The sequence below is a fragment of the Equus quagga genome, chromosome 7, assembly GCF_021613505.1.
Source record: "Equus quagga isolate Etosha38 chromosome 7, UCLA_HA_Equagga_1.0, whole genome shotgun sequence".
NCBI lineage: Eukaryota > Metazoa > Chordata > Mammalia > Perissodactyla > Equidae > Equus > Equus quagga.
In genome coordinates this window covers 12,498,283-12,511,104 of record NC_060273.1, presented here as the reverse complement: position 1 = coordinate 12,511,104, position 12,822 = coordinate 12,498,283, and the positions used below count along the sequence as shown (strand labels likewise).

Sequence of the window (12,822 nt, the reverse complement as noted above, 5' to 3'; positions counted from 1 at the left end):
CCAGTGCACAGATAGGAAATTGCTGGGAACAGAGCTTTCCTGAAGGATGGCCGTGCTGCACAGGACAAGAAGAGCATGTCTTTGGAGGGTCTGGATGGTGAAGTGGAGCCGAGTTGGAAATTTCTGGACTCAGGGACCGAGTCTAGGGTTCAGCTTAGGAGCATTACAGGGGCCTGCCAGGCTCAAGGATGTTGTACTCTTATAGCTGCTTGGGGAGCATTTGCTGGCCAGCCGTGGGACCCAGGGCAGTGTCTGGTTGCATTTTGGTGCCTGGGATAAGCTTCGGAGTGGCACGGTCTGGGTCCAGTTCTCGGCTCTGCCATATTAGCTGTGGGGCTTTGGGCAAATCATTTAACCTCTCTGAATCTCAGTGCAAAATGGGCATGATGACAGCCCTCCTTGTGCAGTTGTAGTTAAATTGTAATGAAATGAAATGACATGCACAGCCCTTGGCCCAAAGGGAGCATGTAACATGTGGTAGCTATTATGTCTTTGTTCACCTTTGTCTATTTCAATCCACCCAGATTTTTTTTTTTCTAGAAAATCGATATTCATCTACTGGTGTAAAAAATTTGTCTTCCTCTAGAGAAGCACCCACAGCAAATCGTAGCCCCTTAAACCCACATGGAAGAAACAGGCTCTATTTGACTTTACCCGAATCAGCCAAACCCCGACCTCCGCAGAACGGAGGCACGATCATTTCTTCTCTGTGCCTCCAAATCCACTGGATTCGATTGTGTCCTCTCCCCCGCTCTGTCATGTCAGGTCATGTAGACTGGTGTCTCTTTTCAAGGCCTCTTATAAAACAGGTCCACAAATCCTAAAATCCAGAACCTTCTGAAAACCGAAACTAGCTGGTGGCAAAAGCTGGCCTGAGCCCACGAGAGGCTGTTTATAGTCTGTTTGTCCCCTCAGGAGAATATCGTTGTGTTTTGCTGCAGGATTGTCAAGGGGCTGCCTTAGAGCCATTGAGGGCGTTTTATAATATTCATGATCCATCCACAATGGTCTGTCCGAAATCTGGGAAATTCTGAGACTCTTCTGGCCCAAGGGTTGGGAAAAGAAATTGTGGAACTAATGCTATTTTTATCATCATTAGCCTTGTCCAGGAGTCGCTGTGTGCTGGGCGCCACCCTGGGCCCTTGGCACACAGTATCCTGTTGAATCCTGGCCCAGCTCTTGGGGGGTGGGGAGTGCCTCTTCAGGGGACCCCAGCCGCGCCCGGAGCCCCCACTGAGATGCTAATGAGCCAGAGTGGGGCAGTGGTGGGCTGGCGGAATTCTGCGACTTCAAACTTCCAGCAACAGCTTCCTGTTTGCTTTGCAGGAAGTGGGCCCAGGCCACCAACCAGCCCCAGACGTTCTGAGGACGAGGTGTCTCATTCTGCGGGCTGAGACCCCCGCTGTCTGGGGCTGCCTGGCCAGCCCACCCACAGAGGATTCCTGTCTCACAGCTTGTTCTCTGGCCCCTGCACGTGCTCCTCAGCCATTCATTTCCTGTGTTTATGACAAGTCCCGGGCAGCCCCCCATCCCTCCGGCCTCAGCTCCCTCCCTTTAGATCAGTGGCTTGCAAAGTGTGGTCCCCAGAGCAGCAGCATCTGCATCAGCTGGGAGCTTGGCAGAAATGCAGATCTCAGGCCCCGCCCAGACCGGCTGAGCCAGAGCCCTGGGGGCAGGGCCGGCAATGTGGTTTTCACAAGCCCCTCAGGTGATGTGGATGCTCTGCCAGAAAGGCTGAGAACACCGCTTTCCAGGCTGGAGGGGGCTGGGGCGGCTCAGGCAGCTGCTGCTCAGCTCCAGGGCTCTGAGAGGGCGAGGTCTGCCAAGCCGTCTGGGCGCAGGTGGGCCTGCTCCATCAGCCTCACCATCACACTGAGTGATGAGCAAGTCCACCTGGCCCAGCAGCCCAGCCACCATGTGCCCTCCCCACCGTCCCCAGCTCCCGCGGTCTCCACACCCCACCGCGACAGAACAGCTCTCTTTGGTTTCCTTAGAGAGGCGTGTTGCTAGTCTCCTTAGAAGGCTGGCCAGCTCTGTGAAGCCCAGCCCCTTGGCCGCGGTGTTTTGGCCGCCACAGGACCTGGCTTTGCCACTTCCTAGCTGTGTGCTTTTGGGAGATGCCTTCCGTCCCCAAGCCTCAGTTTCCCTATATTGAAAATGCAAATAACATTCACACTTGTTTTCTAGGCTCGTTTGTGAGGCTTAAATGAGCCAATGCATGTCAGCCCCTTAGCACAAGGATTGCTAAACCGTAGGGGGTGTAATTCTTTTCACTCTGTGAGCTGAAGCTCATTCTGCAGAAGAGGAGTGGGGGGTGGTTACCATGCCCTCCCCACCGTAACTCTTTCATCCTGGGGTCTTGGGGCTCCTGGTTTTTTTTTTTTATCGTTTCCTTTTCTCTGTTCCCCTCACTCCTCTCTGGGCCTGGGGCCTGCCAGCAGCACCCAGTGGTCTCACTTTGGACCCGTGAACCAGAACTGGGAGGTCAACCTGTGTGAATCTGGCGTGGATGGCTTGGCTCTGCCCGGCTCGAAGGCTCTTGCGAACTCTCCAGGGAGCCTGTCCCGGGGCCTGGAGATTTCCCCTCCAGCAGCCGGGGCGACAGGCACTGGGGAGGAAGGTTAGGTTCCTGTGAGGGGGGCGCTTGTGTTATCACTGGAATTCTTAACTCCTCCCAAACCAGATCTGCTGGAAAAGTCACGGGCCATTCGCCAAGCCAGAGACGAGAGAACGTTCCACATCTTCTACTACCTGATTGCTGGAGCCAAGGACAAGATGAGAAGTAAGTGACAGCAAAGGACAAGCGTTGGGGGTTTCAGCCTCCCCTTTCGTCACGATCCATGGTTAATTGATTGGCTATTAAAACAGTCTGAGATCCTGCCAAGGAAAGAGCTGTATCTTTGGGGGGCAGATGGATAATTCCTCATCTTCTTTTGAGTGAGTGTGGCTTTTGTGCAGTCATTCTCGTTTACTGCTTGCCTGCTATGTGACATAGAAGACGTTGAGCCCCATTAGATGTTAGATGATTAACTAAGAAAGTCCCATTAGAATGGAAGGTGTCAAGTCCAATTAGACACAACCTGTGCCTTCCAGGAAGAGAGGAAGACAATAGCTGTATTTGCCAGTTTCTAAAACTAGCAAGTCGATAAGATGCAATTTTATAAAGAATTTTGAGGGGAAGTGGGACTAACCAGGTTTCCTTATATGTGTTTTGAAGGTGACTTTGAAGTGGCCTTTGTGGGGCAGGGGTCAACAAACTTTCCGTAAAGGACTAGATAGTCAATCTTCTAGGCTTTTTGTTGGCCATGTGGTTTCTGTCATAACTGCTCAGCTGCGCCATTGTCATGGAGAAGCAGCTGGGGCAATAGGTAAACTGAGGCATAGCTGTGTTACAATAAAACTTTATTTATAGAAATAGGCAGTGTGCTGTGCTTGCTCACCTCTGTTGTAGGAGAAATATACATATTTTATTGGGGTATAATTGACATATAACAACAGTATATTAGTTTTAGGAGTACAGCATAATGGTCCGATGTTTATATATATTGCAAAAAGATCAGCACCATTAGTCTAGTTAATATCCATCACCAGTAGGGAGATACTTTTCCACGTGAATACAATGCACTGTGTACCAGGTTCCAGTAGGAAATTATATGTTCTGGACATATAGTCATCTACTCAGGAAGAGAGAGACAAAATCATGGAGCTGGAAAAAGGAAAATACGAGTGAATATAGGTCCATAGTGTGGTCTGCATTCTAGTAACAAGCTTAAGTCGAAAATTTTATGAGAACAATCCAAACTTCGCTTCCCATCGGTCTCGCGGCCCCCAGTTAGTTACTTGGGTTCAGAGCATCACCCAAGGGATGTGCGGGCTGGTACCTTTGCTGGGATGGGGTGTAGTGCAGAGCTCTGCCGCTAGGGGGAGGCATCACTCATTATTCAATCTCCTTGATGCTTGGCGGTCTGGAACACGGGGTGAGGTGGATACTTTGGATAAACGGGGGGATGCTGAACGGATGTTATATGCCGGGCAATAGGTAAATTAGCAGTTCCGGAGCGGGACACTGTGGGGTGGCCCAGGGACAAATGTTTCCATCCCTCCTCCTTTTGCTTGTCACCAAAGTCAACAGTTGGGTTGCTTGGCAACTCAGTTTCCAGTTTTGTGCTGTCTCTGGTCTGCCAGAAATTTGGGTAAGGAAAAGCCTAACAAGCGAAGTTCCCAGGGACCATTTGTAGTCTTGATGATAGATCTGGGAAGAAAAATCGGCTATTTGTAAATTCATCCGTAGTCTGGATAACGAAGTCTTGGCCAAGACCCCGATCCTATGACTTTCATCAGGCGTTTCAGTTAATCCGAAGGCTTCAGTTAATTGGTGTATTGTGTCCCTTTAACCTCAAATAGCTTCCAAGTGACTTGACCCCTAAAAGACCTTTGTTTCAAAAGAAAAGTATCTCGCTGACTTCTTTCCAAAAGTGTAATCACATCCAGTCTCATTAAAGATCGATCTGGAAGAGGGTGTCGTAAGAGCAACTGGTGCGAGAAAAAGAGAGGCAATTACAGATGGGAGAGAAAGGGATGGGGAGCTGATTAACACAGGAATGTAACCACGGAACACTTTACAGAGAACAGCGTTTAATAGATGTAACAGTATAAACAAGCAGTTGGCAACTGTTTTTGCTAAAGGGCCAGAAAGTAACTATTTTAGGCTTCGGGCACCTTGTGGTTTCTGTTGCTGCTACTCAAGTCTGGCTGCCCCGGTAGTGGAACAGCAGCCATAGACACTGACAAGGAAAGGGGCGTGGCTGTGTTTCAATAAACCTTTATTTACAAAAACAACCAGCTGACCAAATTTGCCAACCCCTGCTGTAAACCTTGTCTGTTGATTCAATTCGAAATAATTGGAGGAGGAGGATGGTGGAAGAGCTTAGTCTTTATCCGCCATAGGAAGACGTCAACAGATAATATCTAACTTTGACATATCCAGAAATAGCCTATTCTATATGATATATAGATATAATATTATATATAGTAAGCCTGTGATATATAGAGATTGTGGCAACTACCAGAAAAAACAGCTAAAAGAGATAAAGCAGTTATCCTAGGGTAAGGTAGGAGTTGGAGAAGAGATACGACAGGGAATGGTGTTTTTTTAATTATAAATCTTTTGTTAGTAATGGATTTTTAAAATTCATGTGCATGCGTGATTTCATTTTACAAAATTTAATAAGTGGATGAATAAAGATCGATCTAACTTATCAAACAGCTTTCTTACGGAAGGCAGAGTGCCTTTGGGCAATTGAGATAAAGGTGCCCCTTCCTCCAGGTAAATGCAACCCCGCGTCAGGGGTCACGGCTTCGCAAACGGAGCCAAAGCTGGATTTCAGTTGCTGGGTATCCTGGGGCAGTGCACAACCTGCACCACTGTGTGAGGCCGGTGATGGCTGGTGAGGCCATCTATGCAATGATGCAGAAGGAAGGTTTTAAACCATCCAAGTCTTGGGAAAGGGGAAGAAGTTATGGTGGCCCAGAGCCTTCGTCAGGTCCCTGTCTCACATTGAAAGGGGAGTGCGTCTTCCTGACCGCTATCCCGTCTCCCTCTCTTTCTAGATGACTTGTTGTTGGAGGGCTTCAACAACTACACCTTCCTCTCCAATGGCTTCGTGCCCATCCCGGCTGCCCAGGACGACGAGATGTTCCAGGAGACCGTGGAGGCCATGGCCATCATGGGCTTCAGTGACGAGGAGCAGCAATGTAAGTCTTCAGACTTTCTGTCTAGCACTGGCGAGGAGGTGTAGATTCGTGCTCTTGGTTCCACTGGCATCAGTTAGGGACTCTTCTCTGGTCCGGACAGAGTTCTGCTCTCTGAATTTCCCACCCCCTCAAAAAGAAAAAAAAAAAAAAAGAAGAAGGAAAATGAATATTACCTTAGGTGGTTTATCCGAGTTTTAGAAAAGTGGCTGCATAAATTAGTGTTCTTTCAGTTACAAAGTGACCCAAATTGGCTTAAGCAAATGGAAAATGACTCACTCAGGGATACCGGTTTCAGGTACAGCAGGTTCCAGGGGCCCAAAGGATGCCTCTAGAAACCTGGTCTTCAACAACATTGTCTTTAGGTAGGCTGCAGTTTCTTGACAGCAAAATGGCTGCTGTGGCTCCAGCCTTTACATCCTTTGCGTTTACATCCAGCAGAATTTCTTTCTCTTTTGATTCCTTGCTTGAGTCCCTGAATGGAGTCTCATTGACTCTTATTGATTGGCCGAGGTTGATGTGCATATTCCTGAGCCACTCATTGTAGCTGGGGTTGTGGACAGCTCTGGATGGCTTAGGTTGTGGTCTCTATTCCATTCTTGGAGCTGGAGGTAGAGAGGCAGTTGGCCTCATCAGGAACATATGACCAGAGGATAGGGGAGGAGGAGTAATCAAGGCAGCGGGTTTACTTGGGGTCTTGCTGGAAAGGCAGTTCTGGTAAGAAATGAATATTGATCAATGTCATCAATCGATGACCAAGAGCCACCTTTGGTCCTGAGAACAGGACAGCACAAAGAGACATTCTTGGTTTCCACACTGTGCTTTGAGAAACTCTGCTCTTTCTGGTTAGATGTGCCCCAGGGTTCAAGGTTAATCTCTTTTGGGAACACCAAGATAAGACTGCGGAAAATTTCTCTTCCTTCCCACGCCCACGCCCGCCGGAGCCCCAGAATAGCACGAAGTCGCCGAAATGCGGCGTGTGGGGAGGGGCAGCTCCTCCCGAGATAACTCGGGACCCAGAAAAAGAAGGCTCTGTGGGTCGGTTGACAGATGGACGGTGTTTGTGGCTTTTGGCCGGGGTCCCACGTCAGAATCCAGCACTAACGGCATCCCTTCCTGATGTCATAGGCTTTCCCAGAGTGATTCATTTCATTTGGGACACGAGTCAGTTTTGCTTCTAATCTTTGCTTAAAAAAAAAATACAACTGATGATTACGTACTTGCCACGTGCCTGCATTTGCTTAGTCCTCCCCCTTTTCTTTTTTTTTTTTTGTGAACGTCCCGGGATGTTCAGTGTAGTTTGATTTTAGATAATGAAAAACTGGAACAAACTAAAATGTAGATCAGTAGGGGACTTATGAAATTATCGTTTGACTTTATGAAAGAAAACGAGGCCTTTTACATTGTTTTAGAAGAACACTGACTGATGTGGAAATGTTTCTAATGTCTTTACAGTGAAGACATCAGGTGCAAAGCAACATGCTAAGTATTTTATAAGCATTCCTTGATATCGCAGCAACCCGCGAGGTGGTCATTGTCATCCCCAATTTGCAGATGGGGAAACTGAGGCACAGAGAAGTGAAGGGGCTTGCTCAAGGACACACAGCAACGAGTTGCTGGTGGAGCTGAGACTCACTCTTGGGTTCCATGGCCTCCCAGGCCCCATTTTATGATTCACTGTGCTCTGTTTTGGTCTGGGAAAGTGGTTTTTGTCCTTTAAACTCCTTTAAAGATCTATGTCAGAACCAAAGCCTGGAAACCAAGGCTGGAAAGAGCCCAGTATGTTCTAAAATGTGGACTCACGTTGCTGGGCCATAAATGACGCAGAATCCCACCAGGAGATGGCCTTCCCTTCTCTGCTGCCTTTGGGTTCTGGTGACTTTCAGAGAGAGAGCGACAGTTAGCACCTACCAGGTCTGCAGCCCTCTGTGGCTGCTAACCTCCCTTTCACCACAGAGCGGAGCCCAGGCCCAGCGCCTTGGGCAGGCCCCAGCATCTTGCTGGAACTGGATAATATTGCTTCTTTTCCCTGTATTTATTTTTATAGTTGCCATCTATTTATGGCAACGGAAGCTGATTTTTCACTTAAGGTAAAATTTCCTGTTAAAGTAAATCTAAGGAGAGAGAAGTGAGTGGGTGTAAAAAAAAAGGTTAAGTAAATAATAGAGCAGATGGAACGCAGACAGAGGAAGCATTAAGATGAGGCTGTGCAAAGCCTGATGCCCATGAGACACGTACTCAGGCCAGTGTGTGTACCTCCCCTGGTTATAAATACAGAGCTACTCCCAGTCCACCACAAAGAGGCTGACGGAGAATGGGGGGCGTGGGGAGTCAGGCCCCAAGCCCTGGACCTTCATGAGGCTCCAGGGAACCCGTCCCCTCTGTTTCCAGGATCTCGGCGAGGGAGATGTCACCCAGAGAGCTGGTAGCAATGTAGGACTGGAGTAATAATAAGGACATAATAGCAACCACTGTTTCTTGAGCGCTGACCCTCTTTAAGTGCTATGTATTTAATCCTCATGACAATCCCGTGAGCTAAATGTTTTCATGGGCCTTCAGAGGGTGAAACGGAGGCCCAGAGAGGCTAATACCTGACTTGAAGTCACACAGCGGCTAGGAACAGGGCCAGGATATGAGTTAACCGGGCAGCTAGCTCCAGCCCCCAGGTACTCCAACCTTCCCAGGGACTGACTAGATCCTTTCCCCAGACTTCAGTCATTTGCCATTGATGTCACTTCTGGTTCCATCTGTATTACCATGGCAGAATATTTTTATATATAGGATGGATTTCTACAGCCCTGTCCACTCTGGGCTTTGTCCTAAACAACAAGGTCTGTAAAATCACTAATCGTATGCCCTGGTTATACTATTTCTAATAAATTAGAATAAATACCTAACTATTAGCATGTTTTCAAAGTTTCTCATTCCACCTAAAGTCATCCATTCTGTGTACCCCTGGCAGCCCATGTGCCCTATGTTGGGAAACCTTGTTTCCTAGTCCTCAGTAATAAGGATGGCCTATTAGTTTCCTGTGGCTGCTGTAGCAAATTATCACAAACTTGGTGTCTTAAAACAACAGAATTTGGGGCCAGCCAGGTGGCATAGCGGTTAAGTGCGCATGTTCTGCTTTGGTTGCCCAGGGTTCGCCAGTTCGGATCCCTGGTGCAGACATGGCACCGCTTGGCAAAAGCCATGCTGTGGTAGGCGTCCTACATATAAAAGTGGAGGAAGATGGGCATGGATGTTAGCTCAGGGCCAGTCTTCCTCAGCAAAAAGAGGAGGATTGGCAGCAGATGTTAGCTCAGGGCTAATCTTCCTCAAAAAAACCCAAAAAACCACAACAGAATTTATTCTCTCATCATGCTCCAGCCAGAAGTCCCAGATCAAGGTGTCGGCTGGGTTGGTTCCTCCTGGACGGTCTGAGGGAGAGTGCTTCCCAGGCCCTTCTCCTAGATTCTATGGCTGCTGGAAGCCCTGGGCTTTCCTTGGCTTGTTAGACGCATCACTCTGATCTCTGCCTCTGTTGTCACATCCCCTTCCACTGTGTGTGTCTTCTCTTTACACTCTTATCAAGATGCTTCTCATTGGATTTAGGGCCTGCCAGGTTAATCCGAGATAACCTCACGTGAGAGCCTTAACTTAATTACATCCGCAAAGATCTTTTCCCCAAATAACGTCACATTCACAGGTTCCGATGGACGTATCTTTTGGGGGCCCCCATTCAGCCCCACTACAGGCGGCTACTACTATTTAGCACCCCCTGGGCCAGGTGCCTCGCTGCATCCTCTCTCCTGACATAAACTTCACGAAGCAAGTACTGTTGTTACCATCTCCATTTTTCAGGGAGGGAAACTGAGGCCCAGCAAGATGAAGCTGGGGTTTTCTAACTCCAGAGTGTCTGCTTCCCACCACTGCCCCAGACACCCTCGCCATTTGTGTAGCCCCTGCCACTTGGCTGCTCTGCTGTCCACTGGCTCTTTCAGCTGGTTCGTCTCTTGTGGCCGGGGAGTGGCGGCCGTTCTCGCGTGCTCACGTTCTCAATGTCAGGAAGTACAAACTCCTGAGCCCACAGGAGAGTCTGGCCTCCGCAGCCTTGGAAGTTTTCTTTTAATTCGCTCCCGGCATTTCAACGTGGGTGGATTTCACACAAAAGTCTGGGTTTCCATCATCTTTGGAAAAATCAGAAGTCTGGCAGCACTGGGCTTCCCTCCCCTGTAGCCACGATGGGAGAAGCAGCTGTCCGCCTTCGGGTGAGGTTATGGCCCCCAGGGGTCCTCACAGTCCCCATCTGTCAGCTTCATTCATGTAGACCCGTGGTTCTCAACCAGGAAGGAGTTGGCCCCCCCCAGGGGACTTTTGGTGATGTCTGGAGACGTTTTTGGTTGTCACAACTCAGGAGGGGGAAACATTACTGACATCTAGTGGTTAGAGACCAGAGATGCTGCTAAACATCCTGCAATGATGCACAGGCCCCCCCGGACCAGCCCCCGCCCAGCTCAACACAGAATTATCTGGCCCCAAATTTCAGTAGTGCCAAGGGTGAGAAACCCTGCGTTAGCCTGCATCCCTGGGCTCTGCAGGCACTTCAGCAATCCCCAGTTTCGTCTCGTAGTTTAAAAACTGTGTGCATAGCGCTTGACAGTTTACAAAGCCCCTTTCATAGATGTTATTGTTAAAAGAAACTGCCTTAGCTGTGTCCCGTCAATAGCAACTTTGCTCATTTTGGGGGGAAGGGTTTCTGCAATGGGGGGTGGGAGCAGACGGGTGGATGGTCAGCCTGCTGCTGGACCGTTCTGCTGCTGAGCTGGGCCAGAGTCCCTGAGGTGTGAGGGCAGCTGTTGTGAAGGGCTGACACGCCTAGTCTGGCCTGGGGAACCAGAAAAGGTTGGGATCTCTGTGCTTTGTTCCTAGAGCACAGCGATTTCTTCTTGGAAATCCTATAGGTGATTTGCACCTGAGTGAATCTAAAGCCAGGTATTTGCATTAATCAATCTTTCGTCCGTCCATCTTCCATCCATCCATCTATCCATTTGTCCATCTTCCTTCCTTCCATCCATCCATTATCCATCCATCCGTCCATCCATCCATCTGTCCATCCATCCATCAGCCCATCCATTGATTCATTTATCCTTCATCCATCTTCCATCATCCATCTCCCATCCATCATCCATCTCCCTCCCTCCCCACGTGTGGCTGGACCCTGCACTAGTTTTGGAAATACACAAATGATAGGACACTCTCCCACTCTCCAGAAACTCACGGTCTCGTGGGGATTTCACACACGGAAACCATTCTAACAGTAGCAGGGGCTGAGTACGGAGTCCGAAGGATCCCACAGGTCTGGGAACACAGTGTTTTGTCTGGAGACACCTGGACAACAAGTGGGATAAAATTTCCCCTTCTTCATCCTTATGTGAGCATCTTGCACACCCAGCCAGTGTACATTAGGAAGCACAGGGTTGGTTTTTGTTTTTCTTAAATAGCTTTTATTGACATATAACTTGCATTTAGTAAATTGTGTGTAAGACTACAGTTTGATGAATTTTTACAAACTAGACCCATTTTAAGTAAGAGAATACCACCAGCCCCCCAAAGCTCCCTCATGCTTCTTCCAGTAGCTTCCCCTAAACAAAGGTAACCATCATCCTGATGTCTAACAGCATAGTTTTGCCTTTTCTTGAACTTTCTATAAATGGACTTAGATCGTATTTTCTTGTTTGCGTTTGGTGACTTTTGTTCAGCATTTGTGTTTGTGGCATACAACAGTTTTGTGGTTTATAGTTGTGAATCATTCATTCTCCTTGAATACTACACAGCAGGATTGACAAACATGTTCTGTCAAGGGCCAGATAGTAAATATCTTAGCCTTTGCGGGCCATACAGTTTCTGTTACAACCGTTCAGCTCTGCCATCACAGTGCGCAAACAGCTATAGACAATATGTAAGTGCATGAACGTGGCTGTGTTCCAATAAAACTATATTAACAATGGCAGGCAGAGGGCCGAATTTGGCTGCAGTTTGCCCACCTCTGCCGCATAGCATTCCATTGTCGCACGAGGTTTTCAGCAACCATCTGAAAATATTCTGCCCACCCTCCCCGTACCGGCCAGGTTTTCTCCTCCATTAGCAGGGAGTGGGGTGGTCTGGGTTTCTCCTAAAAGCTGAGCGTTGAGTCTCTTTAGGGGGAAGATGTACGCTGCTCTGGGTCCCCAGTGACTTTTAGACTCCACCCCCACTCCCGACCACCTTGATGTTGATGTCTGTGTCTTATCTGCTCTTCTCTCCTCACCTCAGCCATATTGAGGGTGGTGTCGTCCGTCCTGCAGCTTGGGAATATTGTCTTCAAGAAGGAGAGAAACACAGACCAGGCGTCCATGCCAGATAACACAGGTACTTGTCACCAATCCTGTTGACAACCTAATGAGATACCAAATAGCTGACCCTTTTTATAAGCCGGCAAAAGCGAGACTCTAGGAAGTTAAATAGCTCTTCCAAAATCCCATGGCCAGGGAGTGGGAAGGGGGCAAGGACTTGAACCTGGAACTGTCTGATCCTAAGCCCCCAGTTGGGGTGACCTTCATCCTACCCCCGTCATTGCCTCTTAGCAAAACACTGGGGGTGAGGTCACTAATGACAGCAGTTTCTAGGACACTTTCATGCTGTGTTCACTACCATCATGCTCCATCTCTCCAAAAAAAAAAAAACAAAAACAAAACTAGTGCATACACAGATCACAAATATCCCATGTGGTGTGGCTTCCTTCCCAAGCCTTCTCTTTCGTGATAGACTTAATATGCTTCTTTTCTCCATCCAGCTGCTCAGAAAGTTTGCCACCTCATGGGAATTAACGTGACGGATTTCACCAGATCCATCCTGACCCCACGTATCAAAGTCGGACGGGATGTGGTACAGAAAGCTCAAACAAAAGAACAGGTAAAGCTGCACTTGCCTTTTATTCCCGCACTTACCGTTTATTCCTGCAGAGTCTTCCATCCATCTACCCATCCATCCATTCATCCATCTACCCATCCATCTATCCATCCATCATCCATCCACCCATCCATCCAGCCA

The 12,822-nt window shown here is 48.4% G+C and overlaps 1 protein-coding gene across 4 annotated transcripts in view; it reads left to right on the top strand.

Annotated features, from left to right (window-relative positions):
- MYH11 (myosin heavy chain 11) overlaps positions 1 to 12,822 on the top strand; it is a 117,379-nt gene that overhangs the window by 64,859 nt on the left and 39,698 nt on the right. For all 4 annotated transcript variants that reach the window (XM_046666373.1, XM_046666372.1, XM_046666375.1 and 1 more), the window contains 4 exons: positions 2,684 to 2,782; positions 5,611 to 5,754; positions 12,046 to 12,141; positions 12,566 to 12,684. In XM_046666373.1, coding sequence (XP_046522329.1) covers positions 2,684 to 2,782; positions 5,611 to 5,754; positions 12,046 to 12,141; positions 12,566 to 12,684 — 458 coding nt within the window. The remainder of the gene's footprint in view (positions 1 to 2,683; positions 2,783 to 5,610; positions 5,755 to 12,045; positions 12,142 to 12,565; positions 12,685 to 12,822) is intronic.